Genomic DNA, 19,327 nt, shown 5'->3' on the forward strand with positions numbered 1-19,327 from the left:
TACGTGGGCTGCCGGTGGGGGGTGGAAACAAAATGAATAAGATACAGTCCCCACCTTTAAAAGGGTGGCGCAGTTAGGGAAATAGACATGTAAACAACCTTACCTGAAGATGGAATGGAAGGGGCACAGGTACATGCTGTGCAAGACAGAAGGAGGATCCTTTAGTTCTTGTGGGAGAGGAAGAGCCTCATAAACTAGGCTCGCAAGGACCAAGAGATCGTCAGTAAGTGGAGGCTGTTGGGTTAGAGGAACAGCATGAGGTGTGCCCCTTCCCATTCCTGGGGCATACTTCCTTTGACTCTGCAGACTTCCCTTTCTTAACTGTTTCCCCATTCACTTCTCCATCTCCACCCCAATTATCATACTGTGCTCATTCCTACCTGCTTTAGAAAAATCTGTTTTCAGGGGCGCCTGGGTGGCGCAGTCGGTTAAGCGTCCGACTTCAGCCAGGTCACGATCTCGCGGTCCGTGAGTTCGAGCCCCGTGTCAGGCTCTGGGCTGATGGCTCAGAGCCTGGAGCCTGTTTCCGATTCTGTGTCTCCCTCTCTCTCTGCCCCTCCCCCGTTCATGCTCTGTCTCTCTCTGTCCCAAAAATAAATAAAAAACGTTGAAAAAAAAATTAAAAAAAAAAAAAAAGAAAAATCTGTTTTCAGTATATGACTCTATTTCTAAATTCCATAATAGTTATTATCTGTCCTGTGTACATGACTATATTTTGTCTTGGAGCCATAAAAAAATAGAGGAATTGGGTTTCTTTAAAGTTCAAAGATTCAAGGGGCGCCTCGGTGGCTCAGTTGGTTAAACATCCGACTTCAGCTCAGGTCATATCTCACAGTTCATGAGTTCGAGCCCCGCATCGGGCTTTGTGCTGACAGCTCAGAGCCTGGAGCCTGCTTTGGATTCTGTGTCTCCCTCTCTCTCTGCTCTTCCCCTGATCATGCTCTGTCTCTCTCTCCTTCAAAAATAAATAAGAACATTAAAAAAAAATAAAGCTCAAAGATTCATATAATTGAATCTTTTAAATCTTTTCTGGTTTAGGTCAGTGATTGTACATGGTAGGCTCCTAGTTAAGTATTAGCTGAATACTTGAATGATTTTTGGATTATGATGTGTCATGAATTTACTCGCAAACCTAAGTCTGTGTCCTTTACCATATGCCCAAGAGGTTTCTCAACCAGACTTGTCAGGACTCAGCCCGTCTGAGATACTGTGTCTTACATGACATGGGGCATATCCATGATGTGGGAAGCATGCCAGAAATCAGGTTAACACACGTGTAAGATCTTGTTATTACAGGTGAAAATTGGGTCATTTGTGTTCTTCCTTGAGTCCTGATAATCATGAGTCAGTTAAAGCTTTTCTCTCAGAGCATTATCTGAGGAAATAAAAGATCTCTCCATGTGTGTAAAGGACACTGTTGAGATTGTGAATACGTTTTACACAATTTGCACAAAATTACTAGACCAGTCACTGACCCTGAAAGAGAATTAAAGGTACCTTGACAGCAGCTTGTTTTAATTAATCCCAGCAAGACCATATCACCGTTCTTTTGGAAGCTTTTTTTCCCTACACGCCTATGCTGCGTTCCTTTACCAAAAATTACACCCTTACATGTGCAACAAAGACAGAAACACAGTCTGGCAAGAATTCTGATTAAGACAAAAATGACCAAGCATCTCAATACAGCTGTTACTTAAAAAGTGTCCAAGTGCACTGATCCAGTCACTTGTACCTGGATTTAGGTCCTCCTAAATTCCAAGGGTGGATTTGTAGGGAGAGTGTGTGTCTGCAAGATTAATGCAGAGCAAGTTGCTTTCTATATATATATTCCACTTCGTCACCACACTACGTCAGTACACCTATGCCTTTTATGCTGGGGGAGAGGAGGGATTAAACGTTTGCCAAGGTTACTGAGGTAGGGCTGGAACGAAGCTTTCTGTAACTCCAAAGCCCACTCTTTATGTTGAGCTTTTACTTTCAAAAACGCCAAGGACTGTGGCATGTATTTGAAAAGAAATCCCGACTTGAGCTGATGAATGGATGTTGGACTAGATGATTCTGTCAGTGAAAGCTTGGATGGATTGAGTTGGTACTGATAGGATTAATTATTGGACAAGATAAGTACTTAGCAAATTTGGTACCTCAGACAACCTCTGATAACTCTGATAAAGAATTGTGCTATCTTTTCAAAGATTAAGTGACGGATTCAAGCACCTGCAAATGCTGTATTTTTGTTTGAAAAATTGAGGTAAAATTTCAGTGAAATGCACAGATCTTAAGATGGACGCATTTTAACAAATGCGTAATAGATCATGTAACTCACACCCCAGCCAACAGAACATATCTGACATCCCCAAAGTTCCCTGGTGCCTCTTTCCAGTCACCTGTTCCCTAGAGGCCACCACTATGTTCTGATTTCTATTACCACACACTACTTTTGTCTGTAAAATGGTATATTTTGCGTAAAAGAAAAGCAAATGGGAAACTATTCACATTTTTTTTTCCGTGTACTGAAAACCGAGCACAGCTGTTAAGGTGCAGCTCTATCCTCTAGCATTCTTTTCAAAAGACAACTTTAACACTTGAGAATTAAGAGTTTATTAAATGTCACTTTTTATGTTTTTAATTGAACCAACTCTGGCTCCTGAGAGAGAAAAATCGAAACTGAGATGCACTTGACCTGATTCTCTTTTGACAATCCCCAAGAACATTTGGGAAGCCAAAGTTTACTGCCCACCATTTAGGCCACTTGGATGACCTACTTTTGTGGTCCCCCAGAAGAAAATGACACCGGGGGAGAAGTGACAGAATCGGAACGAGGGGAGACCGCGGCTCGCCCTTGGCCCCGGCCGTGGGCCGTGGGCCGTGGGCCGCGGGCGAGGGCGCGTCGGGGCTCTGCCCGGCTCCCCGAGGCTCCGCCGGCCGCGCGCGCTTGGGAGGATGCGCAGCCCAGAGCGGGCGGGGTTGACTTCGCCCGCTGCCCGGCCCCCCGCCCTCCGGTGCCGCCCTCCCTGCGCCGTCCGTCGGGGGCGGGCCTGGGCGGGGCAGCGGAGCCGAGCGCCAGCGGGCTCAGGCGGGCAGTCCCGGGACGCGGGATGCTGTGCGCGTTTCCTCGCGGCCCCTGAGGCCACCAGCCCGCCGCCCGCCGCCCGCCTCGCTCGCCCCAGCTCTGGCCGCTGCGCCCGCCGGTCCCGAGAGGTAGGAAGACCCTGCTGCCCCCCAGCCCCCGTGGGCGCTGCTGCGCTGCCGGAGTCCCCGGCGGCTCCGGGGGGTGGGGGTGGGGGGTCGGGCAATACCCGTTGGACCCTGCCCGCCCCGCCCTCCCCGCCGGCTCGGAGCGCAGGTGGAGGTGCTGTTGCAGCTCCCTCCGCCGCTGGGTGCTCAGCCTCCGCCCCAGGGGATTCTCTGTAGAAAGTGTCCGTCTGCGCGTCTCGGAGTCCCGGCTCTCTTGGCACAGGTGTTGGCGAGAGACCCGGGCTGGCTGCAGACTGGTGTTGAGTCCGGTGGGTTGGGACCCTTGAAAGATAGCGTCTTGGGGGTGCTCCGCGTTTCTGAACAAGTTTGCCTATTTCCAGAAAGAAATCTTTTCTGGGGTACACACTGTATGAGATTTCAGCATTTCAGAACGGTCCTCATTTTAATGGAGCTCTGTGCTGACAACTTGGGCAGGGCTAGATTTCCAGGCATGAACTTGACTTGCGGGCCCTTGGGAAACTGTAGATGTGGGGAGCGCACCGCCTCCTAGGGAAGCTGCGTCCAGTCCGTGGGACCAGGGCAGAGCCCGCTGCACTGAGTGTATAAATAATGCCTGTTTACACAGGCTGCTTTGGAACTAGGGATTTCCGGTTAATAAATATTATTAGATGGATGCACACGAGCGTGTGCCTGTTTGTCAGAAGGGATAGAGTCACTTTGCTTCTTTTTGTTTTCCCTTTAATTCTTTGATAAATCATTGGTCCTAGTAGAGTTTAGGTTAATTCCTTTTCTTTTTCCGCAGCAATGAAGACACCGTAGGAATCAATCTTAACTGGTTTCAGCAAAAACAGGGGATCTGAGCTTGGCGTGATGCCATTAGCCACTGAAAATATTCACTACTTCTCCCTACCCTCTAGCTGATGCATTTGGAATTTTTCTGTAAATGTTTATGTCTGAATGCTATATAGAAGTGTTTTTAAATGTGTGTAAAATAGACGTAAGTTTTTATTTTCTCAAAATGATTCTCAAGCCAAACGTTGTAAAAGTAGACAGTCTTGGTATTGGGAACAACATGTTGGAAGACAATAAGCAAACAAAGTAAAAAGAGAGAGAGGAAGGAAGGAATCTTATTTTTTTAAAAAAATGTGCTTTTTACCCAGCGTTCCATTCCATTGTGGGGTGCTCTCTTAAGGTCTTCAAATTAGTGAATGGGATAGTAAAACTTAAGCATTTATTTTCAAAAGCTTAAGAACATTTTAAAAATCCTTATGATTTTTAGGTAGGCTTATTTTTCCATTTCCATTCAGTTCTAAATACAGATTATCACACTATTCTGTGTTTTACTCATCATTTTTATAAGAAGGAAAATGTGTTACAATCACATCAGTTGCGATTAGGAGCTTCTTTAAAAAATGGTTATCATGGAAAATCAAGCAATTTGGGAGGAGCCCATTCAACTTTTGGGAGCCAGGGATCCTTGCCCCTCCTTACTGTGGTTACTTGAGCATCAGTAATTCAAAAGGAAGCGTTTTATTGCCTTAAGTGCCCAAACTTGCCTGGGGGATACGGTGATGTTCACCTGCTGTCTTCCACCCTGTTTCCCAGTCCAGGTTCAAGGAAAAGATTGGGTCAAATCTATGCCTAATTCCAGCAAAGTGGAATTTTCTTTTTATGTTGGGGAGGGGAGTGGCCCTTAATCATCTGCCTAATTACACTTCAAATCTCTGCTTCCCTTTGAGGAAGTACAGTGTTTCCTTTGTTCAACCAACTCCTACTGAAAGAAAGCTAGTAGAGACAAATCAGTACCCCCCCGCCGTTGATTTTTTTTTTTTATTATTATTTCAACAGGCCTTTTAATTCCATTAATTTCTGTCTTTTCTGAAGAGATGTACATATATATTTGGAATATAGTATATTATTAAAGTAGACTGTGGATAATGGGGAAATGTAAACATTAAGAAAAGACCTGGTTGATTATGCTTACTAGCCCATAGTTTAGTAGATTTCAATCGAAAAAAATTGACAAGGGCCCTGGATCTTATTCTACAGTCTAGTCTATTTATAGACTAGTCTATTTATAGACAAAGTAAGTGCCCCCTCCCACAAATCGTTCTGAAGCACAGGCCAGCAAGGTATTTCCTACCCTCCTAGGTGGTCTGGCAAGACTGCTGCATGAAATCATCTGCCTCCTGATGCATTACTGACAGCAACAAGTATTGGGAAACTGACAGAAGATGATAATTGTTATTTATTTGTTTTCTCTTGAGAGTACCCTAAACAATGGAAGTCAGTGTCACAGGGAGTTCACATTTAAATGCAACACTCTGAGTATCTTTTTAAAAGGCTTGATAGTTTTGATATAGCTCCTAGGCATTAAGAAATGAAGCAATCCAGATAACGTGCAGGAAAGACAGTGGTTGTAAGTCCATTTGTAGAAGCGAGCCCGGTCCATGCAGCACAGTGCAAAATGAAAATTCGGCAAAATTTTAGCAAATTGATTGGCGTGAAATGCCAAACAGATAAATAGGTGAAAGTGTGTTATCCAGACTGGCTCTTAACTTTGATGAAATTCAGCACATAAACTCTCCACTTAAGCACACGTTACAAAGATGAGAGACTTGGTGTTTTGCAAAAATAAGCTTGGTGTTGCACACACCTGAATGTGCTTAACAGGTGAGCTGTAATGGAACCAAAGGGACGTACAAGCACAAATCATTTCCCCGGGGAAAGTTAATGTCCTCCCTATTTTCAGTGGCACCCATGAAGTTTGACTTCTCAGAATGGTTTTGCCATTTCATGATTACTATTTTGTGAATCACATTGAACAGAGGCATCATTTTTTGAGATTCTAATTTCAGGTGTTTTTGAAAAAAAAAACAACACAAAAAAACACAGTTTGGATGTGAGAAAGGACATGAGGAGACCAAAGACCTGGGATTTTGCTGATCAGAATGAAACAAATGTTGAAAGACTTTTCAAATCTACTCTTGGTGGTACTTTGTGACTATGGTGAGTATTATTAAGTATACATCATGCTGTCAGTGTCAATGAAGAAACATAAACGTGGGGTTTATAAATGCATGGATGTTGATGACCCTGCATGAAGGAGGCAGGGCACGTCTATAGTGCAGTACCTTTTAAACTGGAATCCTTGCAACCCTGGGTTCTCTTAAGGTTCTATATATATTGATGCAAAATTCCCTTTAAATATATTTTGAAGCCTTTAAAAAGAGAATTTAAAAAAAGGCATTTCATTTATTAATTTTTTGAAAAATTTTAATGTTTATTTATTTTTGAGAGAGACAGACAGATAGACAGACAGAGCATGCATGGGGATACAGGCAGAGAAAGAGAGAGACACAGAAACCGAAGCAGGCTACAGGCTCTGAGCTGTCAGCACAGAGCCTGATGTGGGGCTTGAACCCATGAACCTTGAGATCATAACCTGAGCCCCCCAAGTGCCCCTCATTTTCATTTAAGCAAACTGGAGACAAGCATGTTATGTTGAATTTTCTTTGACTGATGTCCTAGTAATTCAGTATTATACATTGAAACTCTCAGACACACATGAATGTGTGGTTGTTTGTTTGTTTGTTTGTTTTTTTTAAATTGGGATTCTCCGTTTGATTTCACTTTACAGGAGAGTTTTGCTGTTAAAATATCTTTGGAACCAGTCCAAATTTCAGTCCTTGCCAGTTGTTTGCCTTGGACAAGTTTCTTGTTGACATCACAGTGCTGTTGTGATGATAAAATAGAAAGGGAAAACACCTTGTCTGAGCCTAGAGTAGGTGATTACTGTTACTTTTCTTTATTCACTTTGTTTCAACTGAAAATTGAGTTCGTTACTCAGAGAGTTTTATGCAACTACTGAACCTTAACAGATTCAACAATGTACTACTTTTCTTTTGATGATTTCCAAATATTTCATAGACATCTAAGCAGTTCATGGTATAAGAGTGGAAATTGTTTTCAAATTGAAGAAACATGATCCAAGGGATCATGGCTTGTGTGATATCAGTGACACATCCACATAACTGGACCAGAGTGTGGACTGTTCATTTTGTCCATTGAATCGCTTTCCTCAGCCTTTTCGTTTGAAGAAGTTTATTTAAACAAGAAGATGCTTGATTTGTTGAAAATGAGCCTGGGATTCAATTATCTTAATGTTATTCATCCCTACTTAAAATCCCTATCACTCCATGTGTAACAACAGCCTCATACAAAAAATTACAAACGTGTCCTTGGTTTCGTAATGATAAAGACATCAGAATTTTCCATTTGTACACAGTGTGCAAGGATGTTTGTCGTTGAGACTAAATATCTTACTGGAATATGAGAATAAAAGTTCAATGAGCATAAAATAAGAACATAGAAGTTGAGTGCACATGCTGCTAATGGAAAAGGAAGTATTTTCCTAGACCTGGGTTTTTTCCCTCTCCATTTGATATTGATCAAAATATACCATTAACAGTTGTTGTTTTTAATGCAACATGCTTATATTGAGACACCAATTACTTTAAATATAATAAAGGAATGGGGAGAGGCGATCTAAAAGAATGGAGAAAACCACACCGTGGTAGCCAGAATGTGGTACAATTCAATTGCAGTTTTCTAAATGAGGATGTATTCTTGTCTATGAAAATAAGAGTTCTATAGTAAAGCAAGTTCTCTCCTCAGTACACCTGCTCTCTGGGCTGCTGGAACCCATCAACTGTATCTTTTTTCTCCATTACTGACTGGGCCTGTGTGTCTTTTCAATTTATTGGATGCCCATCAAATCAGAGTCTTATTTGCCTGGTTGACAATCTCTATCATGTTTGTTAGTTATCCTAAGTTGTGTGTGGTCTCAATCTTAAAATGCATTAAAAACTGTCCTGCCCCATGAGATTCAAGTCAATCTGATCTTTGTTCTCAGTCGTAACTCCTTCCTCGGTCTTAACTGCTTCTCTTTAGCCACCTGTTTACAAATAGGTGCTGGGTGGCCTCTGAACCAGGCACAGCTGTGTCAGAATCAGCACCCTTCCTCAACTTTGACTTCTCTCCCTCCAAACGAGAGTATCTCTCAACTTCCGTTTTAACTGAAGGAAAAAGAAAAAAAGAAAAAAAAAACCTTCATTCTATTATGGTTTTCAAGCAAGTGTTGATCAAGCATTCCAGGTTATCCAAGTTTTATATATTTGATTTCGTCTCATCTCAAATAAGAAATGTGTAAAGCACTGAGCTGTTTAAAAAGGAAAAACAGGGGCATGTGGGGGGCTCAGTCGTTAAGCATCCGACTTTGATTCAGGTCCCGATCTCACGGCTCATGTTCGTGAGATGCGGTTTGAGACTCGCATCCAGTCTCTGTGCTGACAGCTCAGAGCCTGGAGCCTGCTTAGATTCTGTGTCTCCCTCTCTCCGTGCCAGTACCCTGCTCATGCTCCGTCTGTGTCTCGGTCTGTCTCTTTCACAAAAATAAATAAATAAACGTTCAAAAAAACACAAAAAACAAAAAAAACCTCTATGTGCCAATATATTCATGTACTGATTCTAATGATCATTAACCGAATACACGTCAGGGTGTATTTAAAGACCACCAGCCCAGATAACACTTTGATGGCCTTTGGACATATATGATATGTATGCCATGATATGTGTATATTATGTATGTATAAGAGAATCACAATAAGAATAATAAATTCATGCTCACACATGTTATTTTTCAAGCCAAAAGAACCCTGGAGTGCCTTAAATCTAGAATTGTTTCTTACCCTAGCCATGGGCCCGCTGATTGTTGCCCTGCCAAATGCTGTCTCCTTTGATACGTATTTGGATAGGATTCAAAATAGAAACAAGGATTCCTGTGTGTCTGTGTTTTTTCCACTCTTTACTTGAGCTGCTCTGATGGGTTTCTTTTTTAAAAAGATATGATTGATCTTAACTGAGTGATAGTTGTGGGCTAGCAGTCATCTATCACATCGAGGCTAGCAATGGTTACTGTGATGTCACTAAAATTGCCGAGAAGCCTGGCTATTTCATAAACATTCACTCTATCCCTTGGATGACCTGTGCAGAAGAAAGTGTCAGCAATTCTTATTCATCTAAAAATTTCTGCTTCATACGAACCAAGGGCACTGGTTCCTTTACTGGTAGAAATGCTTAAGTACTTGGCTTGAATATCAGAAAATAACTTGGAAGTATATTTATGTCTTCCATTTTAAGTCATCTACAGCCGTCTGTATTGCATCATGTAAATCAAGTTTTCTCACTTTACTGTTTATCCATTTCCCCCAAATACCTAGACACCAGACTATGATTTATCAAAACAAAACACAACACAACTCAACTGAGTGAATTTGAAGATCTAATTGGCTTTATGAAGCAATTCCTGAATCAGGCAGCGCCCCATCTAGCGAGTAGCGATGGTCCTAAAAGTTGCACAAAATGGAAGGTTTTTATGGGAAGGAGGGTGGGGCAAGAAGTTCTTAGCAAAAGAACAGAAGGGATTATTTTCAGGCCAAGATGTCTTTTTTACCGGGGGGGGGGGGGGGGGGGGGGGGGGAGGTGGGGGGGGTGGTGTGGAGTTGGGTGTCTTTAGCAGGTATTTTTTATCATGGAGATAACCTCTCTAGTGCAAGAAATTTCAGATTGACTGTGAAAAGATCTTATTCCCAGGTAGGTTGAAACTATGAAGTCTGGGTTTGCCGTCCTGGGGGGCAAATGTCTCCATGTAGGGCTTTTTTTTCCTCCCCTTTTCTTTTTAACAGATTAAAATGAGAAAAGTAAGGTATTGGATTTACATCTTGAGAATTATCAATTGTTACTCTCGCTTTATAGATTTTCATTGCAGACGTGTTGCTTTGTTGAATGTGGTGAATTCAGGGTATTTGTCTCTAATTCCTTGTTTTAAGCATAACCATGAAAGAGGATGAACGTGCAGAGCCACTTTAGAATGAAAACAGTGCAGGTGCCCAACTAACAGAATCCGCACTCAGCATCACTCACGCACCCTTTGGCTGAGTTTCACACTTCTCTTATGTTTATTTTTTATTTATTTATTTTTAATTTTTTTTTTTTTAACGTTTATTTATTTTTGAGACAGAGACACAGCATGAACGGGGGAGGGGCAGAGAGAGAGGGAGACACAGAATCGGAAGCCAGCTCCAGGCTCTGAGCCATCAGCCCAGAGCCCGACGCGGGGCTCGAACTCGCGGACCTCGAGATCGTGACCTGAGCCGAAGTCGGACGCTCAACCGACTGAGCCACCCAGGCGCCCCTCTCTTATGTTTAAAGTGCTGCTTTCTTTGATGTCTCCAACAGTGCTGCTCAGAGATCCCTTTGTAAAACCAATTCTCACCATTTCATTTCAGTTCTTGCAGAAGCTGAATACCTCCTCTTGGGAAAGCCCGGCCATGTAGCACTAAGCAACAATACAGTATCGGTGGGTTTCCAGTATGTCAGTGGGGTTAATGGGACGCTGAGGAATGTATCTATCCTGTTGTTGGAGGCCAACACCAATCAGACCGTTACCACCAAATACCTCCTGACCAACCAGTCCCGGGGAACACTGGAGTTCGAATGCTTCTACTTCAAGGAGGCGGGGGACTACTGGTTCACCATGACTCCGGAAGCGGCAGACAACAGCACTCCAGTCCACCTGTGGGAGCAAAGTGCCTTTCTCAAGGTGGAATGGCCTGTCTTTCATGTTGACCTGAATAGGACATCCAGGGCAGCGGAAGGCACCTTCCAGGTGGGACTTTTTACCAGTCAACCACTGTGCTCATTCCCTGCGGACCAACCTGACATCTTGGTGGATGTCATCTTTACCAACAGTCTTCCCGAGGCAAGAACGAGTCCAGGACAGCCGCTGGAGATAAGAACCAGCAAGAGGACACAACTCTCTCAAGGTCAGTGGGTTGAGTTTGGCTGTGCACCCGTGGGGCCGGAAGCCTACGTCACTGTGGTGCTGAAGCTGCTCGGCCAAGACTCGGTCATTACCTCCACGGGACCCATTGACCTGGCCCAGAAATTTGGATACAAACTGGTGACGGTGCCGGAACTCACGTGTGAGTCGGCAGTGGAGGTGGTGGTGCTGCCTCCCCCGTGCGTCTTCGTCCAGGGAGTGATCGGGGTCTTCAAGGAGGCCCCCAGACGCCCTGGGGAAGGGACCATTCGGCTGGCTGAAAACAGCCTGACCTTGGGAGAGAGGAGAACAGTATTCAACTGCACTTTATTTGACATGGGGAGGAATAAATACTGCTTTGACTTTGGCGTTTCAAGCAGAAGCCATTTTTCCACAAAGGAGAGGGAGTGCATGCTAATCCAGAGAAACATAGGTTTGTATTGAGATTTTGTTTTTAAGTTTATTTATTTATTTTGAGAGAGAGCACGCGTGCGCAAGGTGCGGAGGGGCAGGGGGGAGAGAGAGAGAGAGAGAGAGAGAGAGAGAGAGAGAGAGAGAGAGAGAGAGAGTGTTCCAAGCAGGCTCCGCACTGTCAGCACGGAGCCTGATGTGGGGCTTGAACTCACAAACCACAAGATCATGACCTGAGCTGAAGTCCGTTGCTTAACCGAAAGGGCCGCCTAGGCCCCCGGGTTGGTATTGAGATTTCAAAAAATTTTTAATCAAACTGGTGCATTCATGCAGTCAAAATTATTATTTTGAATTTAGGTGAGCTGTACCGTTGTTATGGTTCCCTTCTCATAATGTGGCAAATGGCATTGTCCATCCTTATCTGAAAAACTAGGAGTAATGATAAGCAGACCCAGCTCCCTGCTTACCTCTCTAGGTCTCAGTTTCCCCACTAGTAAAACAGGGATAATAATGGTTTCTGCCTCAGAGTTGTGAGAATTCAGTGAAATACATGTGCACGGTTCTCCGCATTGTGCCTGGCATATAGGGACCAGGTGCTTCCAATAAACCTTAGCTGCTGTGCATTATAGTTAAAAAAGTTATATTATTACATCATATGGCAAATCCATGGCAGGGAAGAGCAGAATTCAAAGCTAAATCTCAAATTGTATGTAGTTAACTTCTGGCTTCCTCTAGCGGATCATGTCTCTTTACTGTTACATCTTTCATTCACAGGAATGAGTTTCTTTAGAAGTGAGATTTCAAAGCAAGATTTCCCAAAAGTTCAGATTCTAAATTCTTTGCATAATGCCCTACCTAATCACAAAGAAGTGGGGCTATTACCATTCCATCCATGCCCCATGCTCCTCTTTGCATTTCTTTTCCTTTTCCTGGGTGCAGGCCTGGTCTTGGCGAGAGAATCATCCGGCAGGGATTGTCCCGTTTGCTTACGTCTTCATCCCCGCTAAGCTCCATGCACCCTGACGGCCCAAGCGCCTGTCTGTCTTTGGAACCCCAAGTGTTTCTTGCTCCAAATTCACCCACTTTCTCTCCTTGGAAGCTCATTTCCTTTGACTTTCTCTGCACCCTGTGGTCACTTCTCTGCTTGCACTTACCTCTCTGTCCAGCCTAGATTCTATGGCCCGTTTCGTCTCTCTCCTACCAATACCCGAAACTCCTGTGCCCTGTTATCCTTCTGATGCACGAATCCAGCTGCCTGCCCACTGCATGGAGGCTGGACAAGAAGGTCACACCCGGGAGACAGGGGCACTGTGAGTGGGTTGCACCTCCCTCCTCAGCCGGGCCCACCATGCTACCCTGGCCGGCGCTGCTCCCATTCTCTAGAACACCGCCCCCTCAGACCTCAACCCCTGCCCCATGGCTGACTCTCAGAGCTGAGTTTGTCTCCTGCCACACAGGGCAGCTGGCAGCCATCTGGTACGAGCCACCTCACCCTCCCACTAAAATATCTGTGCGCCTGCAGCCATCGGTCCTCCTTTGTCACCACCGTGGAAGAAGTGTCACTCCTCCAGTGCGAGGTCAACCTTGCCCTCTGCTGTGGACCCCAGTGTCTTTGCTCATATCAGGAATCCTCTGTTAATCCTGATCCCCTCTCCCTCTTCTGTCTCTAACTGTCCCTTGATGGGCTTCTCCCCAACAGTTTTGAAATATGCTTAATTCTCTTATCTAAAAATACAGCCAACACCACCCCTCATCCCCTGGTTCTCCCCCACATAATACCGTCTTTCTCTCTCCTTCCTTTTATAGTCCAGGTTCTTGAAAAAGTCACCTATACACTGCGGTGTATTTCCTCACCTCACGTGTACTTTTCAGCCCACATCTAAGGCACACTCCTCCCCTGAAAGTGCTCTCACTAAAGCAGCCAGTGGATGACTTCCAAGGTCCCAAAACCCAGGGGCGCTTTGCAGCCTGTGTCTTCATTGACCTTGATTCCGTGACCTCACACTCGCCTCGCTTACCTCCCACCTGCCTGGCTGTTCCTTCATGGTCTCCTTCGCCTGCCAGTTCTACCACCTGGTCTCATCCATTAACTATTGGACTTCCTCGCCTTTTTTTTTTTTTTTTTTTTTTTTTTAATGTTAATTTTTGAGAGAGAGACAGAGTGTGAGTGGGGGAGGGGCAGAGAGAGAGACACACAGAATCCAAAGGAGGCTCCACTCTGAGCTGTCAGGAGAGAATCCGATGGGGGGCTCGAACTCACAAACCATGAGATCATGACCCGAGCCAAAGTCGGACACTTAACCGACTGAGCCACCCAGGCGCCCCTGGACTTCTGCGCCTTATACTATTTACACACCCACTAGGTGACTACCATCCTGATGCCAGTGACTCCAGACTGGCATCCCTCCCCTGCATCTAAGTGCTGCTGCACAGCTGTCACCCCTCACGGGTCTCCCATCTCTCTCAAAAGCCACATACCTAGAATTCGACTCATCATCTTACCCCCTAAACCTGCTCCTCGGTAAGGCCTCCGCCACCCCTTTCATTGTTCAGACCGGAAGCCCAGGAGTCTTTCTCTTCTCCTTCACCTCCTATAAGTAATAAATCACCAAGTCCTATGAGTTTTGTCTCCTCGGTGTCTGAATCTCTCCACGTCTTCCCAATTCTGCGGATACGACTTGGTTTAAACCTCTGTCATCCCTTAGCTAACCTATTGCAACAGATTCCTAATCGATTCCAGCTCCCTCCGCTGTCCACTTCGTTCTCTCACTGCAGCCAGAGAGATTATGTAAAACTCAGGTCTGCTGAGGTTGTTCCCCCGCTTAAAATCAAACTGTCAGTTACCTCAATGGATATGATGAGAATCCGCAGGGCCCTTTGTGGCCGGGCTGCCCAACCCACAGTCACCATCCCTGGGCGGGAGCCTCCTCCCGCCTTCACCTGGTTGACGTTAACCTGTCTCCCAAGTCCTCACTTGGGTCACTCTTCCTTGACCCCAAACTTGCTAAATTCCATTGCCGTAAGCTGGCACGGCATCCTTCATTCCTCTTTCATGGCATTGATCATTTCTGTCGTGGTTTGTTCAGTGTCTTTCTCCCCCCGCCCTCAGCCTTATGCCCACCCTCACTCTCATGGGGGAAGCTCATTTGGTGGGAAAAGCCAACTTGCGCTGCCATGAAGCTATTTATGATATTTATTTGGCCCACTTAGTAGGCCTGGCACTTTAATAGCTGTTCAATACATGTTTTATTCAAGTGAAAATTGAATGCAAATGTGGCCGGTCCAGATATTAGCATAGAAAAATTATATTAAGCTAATTTAATCATTCAAGCTACACTTGCCTTTTCAAAAGAAGTTAAGAGAAAAAAAAGTCTAATTGAATTTAGTGGAAACAAACCAAGGGATATAAAGACATTTGAGCCATTTGATCAGAAACACTGGGAGCAGGAGGTCTACCTTGTGGTTCTCCCAGCTGTTGGGGTTCCCGCTGATTCTTCTGCTCGTTTAAAGACTGAGTTTTCCCCACAGCAGCAGGGAGAAGACATTGGAGAGGGGCAGAAGGAAGGAGTGGTTCTCTGAGGTTCCAGCCTGAGGGTGGCGAAGGGCTCCCTATGGGGCTGCAGCAACCAGACACAACTGGCCACCAGGGCTGGACGCAACACCTGGAGGGACTAATGCTCCTGGAGACTCCAGGAGTGTGGCTCCGACTCCGGCTAATCACTGACATTTATGCTAGTAATGGGGACCTCAGTGCCTTCTCTGGTTTTAGTATAAAAAATGTATGACTGAATCGAGTTCTCTTCTTTTCATTTTCCATTTAAATTGGCAGCTGACTTTTTTTTTTTTTTTTTTGGTAAATAGTATCATTTAGGGACCCCATTGAACCCACCATGACTTGTGTGAGCTGCTGCCTCCACTGAATTTCTTACTAGTTCCTTTGGACAATGGAGTAATGTGTTTGACATGTTTGTCTCTTTTTCCAAATATATCTTCAGACCTGAAGATAGTAAGTAAATAACAGTTTACAGGAAATGCAAAATAGATGTGCTGCATTTAAACCAAAAATTATTTATGATCTTCATTAATCCTACTTGGTGTGAATGTTCATATTTTTCTCTGCAGAAATGTTAATGTGTTTGGCTATGGGATGCTGCCTGAGATCCTGGTAGGGGAGTGTTAGTAATCTTGGCATAGCACTGTAATAACTTACAAAAATAAGTTGAGAAATCCTAAATTCTGAACACATCTGCCCAACATCCCGTTTCAGACGGGAGTATATAAATTTAGGGTAAAAGTTGATAATGAATGATAGAGGATATGAAGTCATAGTCACATAATTTTTTTTAACTTAGGTTTTTTTTTTTTGGTAAATAAAAAGTGTATATATTTATAGTTTCCTTGATAATTTAATTTTTAGGCCATCTTCTTGTTTCTGTGATTAAATGGTATGGTTTTTCTTTCATGATGACTGAACAAGAGCTTTTTGCCAAGGACAGAACTATCAACCCTGTCAGTTCCTTCCTGTTTGCACGTTGTGCAGTATCTTTAATTCTCCGCCAGAATCTTTTTTAAGCTACTTGTCCACTTTGGGAGTTAGTTTACCTAAAGCTAGAAAATACAGTTGTAAAAATTCATGTAAGTAGACCCCTAGATGCTGCACTACTCCATATTCTTTGAAAGTGAATGAATATGTAAATCCTTCCAAGAATAAACTCTTCTTTTGGGATTCCTTAGGAATATCCTGTAGGATATCTGACATCCTGTGTGCGATCATCTGACATAATAAAGCTAATGTTTATATAGTGATTACTTTGTAACCAGGCACTGTTCTGAGTGATTTATAAATATTAACCTGTTTAATCTTCATAACAACCCTATTAGTTAGGCTTATAATTTTGTCAATTTTATAGGTGAAGAAATAGAAGCACAAAATAAGTAACTTGCCTGAGCTCAATTGACGGTTAAGTGGCTTAACCACTACTGATGGTTGACTGGCTTTTACCCTTATTCTTCACTGCCTCCCATATAATCAACTGTCAATTCATGTATTAAATAATGTAAAATGTTTAAATTGAAAAAAGTTATACTATTTTCTCATCTCACTGGCTTGTCTTGTGCTGTCCACCCCTCTTGAAACACACATAACCCACTTTGGAACCCACAAGCATGATTTGGCCGATATAAATGAGCCTTGTTCTGTGCACAGAGAGTCTGAACTGCTTATCCAGGTGCCTTTGCTCCATCTATTGCTTTTAGTTACTCTTGTCTAGAGAACTTTCTTTTCTTTCTTTCTTTCTTTTTTTTTTTTAAAGCTAATGTCTTTTTTTTTAATGTTTATTTTTTAAATTTATTAAAGAGAGAGAGCACAAGTGGGAGAGGGGCAGAGAAAGAGGGAGAAAGAAAATCCCTAGAAGGCTTTGCACTGTCATCGCAGAGCCTGATGTGAGCCCATTGTGGGGCTTGAGCCCACAAACTGTGAGATCATGACCTGAGCTGAAACCAAGAGTCAGATGCTCAACTGACTGAGCCACCCAGGCGCCCCTAAAGAACTTTTTTTAGAAGCGTGTTTTGTTTGGTTGCTTTAGTTTCTTGAGCAAAATGTCTTCCAGTTGTGAATGTTTCATGGGCTGTATTCTTTCAGATAGTCTTGAGGGGTGGAAACAAATTTCCCTTTTCCTATTCCAGACAAATTTGGCTCATTCAGAATTAATATCCTCTATAGTAGCCTGAAAGGTATTTATGCTGGCCAAACAGGTTTGTTATGTAGTGTGAGTGCATGTATGGACATCTAACCAGGACAAAACAAAACAGCTTTCATTCATGAAAAGTATTTGAAATACTGATCATCTTGCTCTTTATTTCTAAAACACGAACTACATTTATCTAATGACTTTTCATTTAGCCTGGTATTTCCCTCAAAGTTATTGGTAGAAATCTTCAGGGAACAGACAGAATTACTTAAAGCATTAAAAATGTTTGCCTGATTAAATTTGTTAATTGCTTTGATTGATTTCCTATGTTCCTGTTTGATTAATGTGGCTTAAAATTAAAGGACATAAGATGTAGCCTAAATGTTTACTTTTTATTGTTGATTGTCCTACAAACCATGATTTTACTTCCAAGGGAAAAAGATACAACATTTCAAAATGAAAATTGTTTTTATATAATTTATTGTCGAATTGGTTTCCATACAACACCCAATGCTCATCCCAACAAGTGCCTTCCTCAATGCCCATCACCCACTTTCCCCTCTCCCCCACCCCCATCATCCCTCAGTTCTCAGTATCCAAGAGTCTCTTGTGGTTTACCTCCCTCTCTCTCTTGTGGTTTGCCTTTTTTTTTTTCCCTCTTCCCCTCCCCCATGGTCTTCCGCTAAGTTTCTCAAGATCCACAGATGAGTGAAATGAAAACATATGGTATTTGTCTTTCTCTGTCTGGCTTATTTCACTTAACCTAATACCCTCCAGTTCCATCCATGTTGCTGCAAATGGCCAGATTTCATTCTTTCTCATTGCCAAGTAGTATTCCATTGTATATATAAACCACATGTTCTTTATCCATTTGTCAGTTGATGGACAGACATTTAGGCTCTTTCCATAATTTGGCTATTGTTGAAAATGCTTCTATAAACATGAAATTTTTGACGTTAATATTCATGCTTTTATTAAAACTTTGATTTTTTTTTTCCTGGCCACTACTAGTGGAATTTTTGTTTTTAGTTTGACAAATAACTTTATATATTAAATAAATTATATTTATGTAAAGTAAATGAGAGTTTACAAAAAGATTATTAGCATTTGTAATTCTACCTTTTGTGGTCTTAAATATGAGCAGAAGAGAAGGATAAACTATGCACTGACTTAATTTTCAGTTTAGATTTCTCAGTAGTGGAATTCCCAGTTGATTTTTCAAAAATAAATCACCATACTTTCATTCAAAGAGAGTTTAATATGAGAGCCCCAAGGCTTTGCAGGCACGAGGGGCTTAGTGTCTGAATAGCTCTGTAGCTTAAGGACAAAGCTGGCTTATTGTTCTTCCATTTGCGGAGCTGCAGTGTAATCTAGAGACACAGAACCAATATTGTGTTCAGTTGGACCTCTGGATGGAACATAATTACCACACCTCAGTTGATGTTGGTCCAGGATCGTGGTTTGTAATGCTCCCACTCTTGTGAAAATCCCAGAGACTTTTAATTGCTTTAAAGAGCTCATACTCCATGACTCATTTCAAAGATTGCACCACTTGGATTACCTGAGAATGTATCTGCCCTATGTGTTCTTATGTTTTCCTAGTGCTTTATATACCTGTGACTGTATTGAACTTTTGTCCATAAATGATGAAGAAAGACTTTTAGGCAGCGGGTGTTTTGGTGCCCAGGGTTGGTATGACCTGGGTCTTGAGGTTGGATGGGTACTGATAGAGAAGGGTCTTAGAACAATTTTTTTTTTGTAGGAGACTACTTAATTATTCTATCTGGCAGTGATTACATATATGCTTGGAAGAGATGCTTGCATGTGCCAGTCATTAAACTGTTCTGGGAATATTTGGTATGAATTTGAAGCTCTGGTGGTAGGTGCACCCCCATTTAAGATTGTTAAGACTCCTTTCTAGATTAACCCTTTTATCATTATGTAATAATGTCCCTCTTATTCCTGGTAGTATCCCTTGTTCTGCAGTCTACCTTGTCTGATGCTAATATCGTTACTCCAGTTTTCTGTTAAGGAATGTTCATGGGTTTAACTTCTCCCAACTGTTAATATTTAACCTATTTATGTATTTAATCTTTAAAGTAAGTTTTTTAGTGAAAAAATTTTTAACTGAGTATAGTTGACACACAAT

At 42.9% G+C, this 19,327-nt stretch overlaps 1 protein-coding gene across 4 annotated transcripts in view; it reads left to right on the forward strand.

Annotated features, from left to right (window-relative positions):
- Positions 1–3,062: 3,062 nt before the first annotated feature.
- Positions 3,063–19,327, forward strand: part of THSD1 (thrombospondin type 1 domain containing 1) — a 28,597-nt gene continuing 12,332 nt past the window's right edge. The window contains exons 1-3 of one of the 4 annotated variants that reach the window (XM_053899991.1): positions 3,063–3,198; positions 3,998–6,204; positions 10,545–11,510. In XM_053899991.1, coding sequence (XP_053755966.1) covers positions 6,147–6,204; positions 10,545–11,510 — 1,024 coding nt within the window. In that variant the 5' untranslated portion in view covers positions 3,063–3,198; positions 3,998–6,146. Of the gene's footprint in view, positions 3,199–3,263; positions 6,205–10,544; positions 11,511–19,327 lie in introns of those variants that run through there. The other 3 variants (XM_053899990.1, XM_053899994.1, XM_019447667.2) reach the window with 3 other exon arrangements.

The sequence above is a fragment of the Panthera pardus genome, unplaced genomic scaffold, assembly GCF_024362965.1.
Source record: "Panthera pardus isolate Hobbes unplaced genomic scaffold, ASM2436296v1 HiC_scaffold_1, whole genome shotgun sequence".
In the NCBI taxonomy this organism is placed as follows: Eukaryota; Metazoa; Chordata; class Mammalia; order Carnivora; family Felidae; genus Panthera; species Panthera pardus.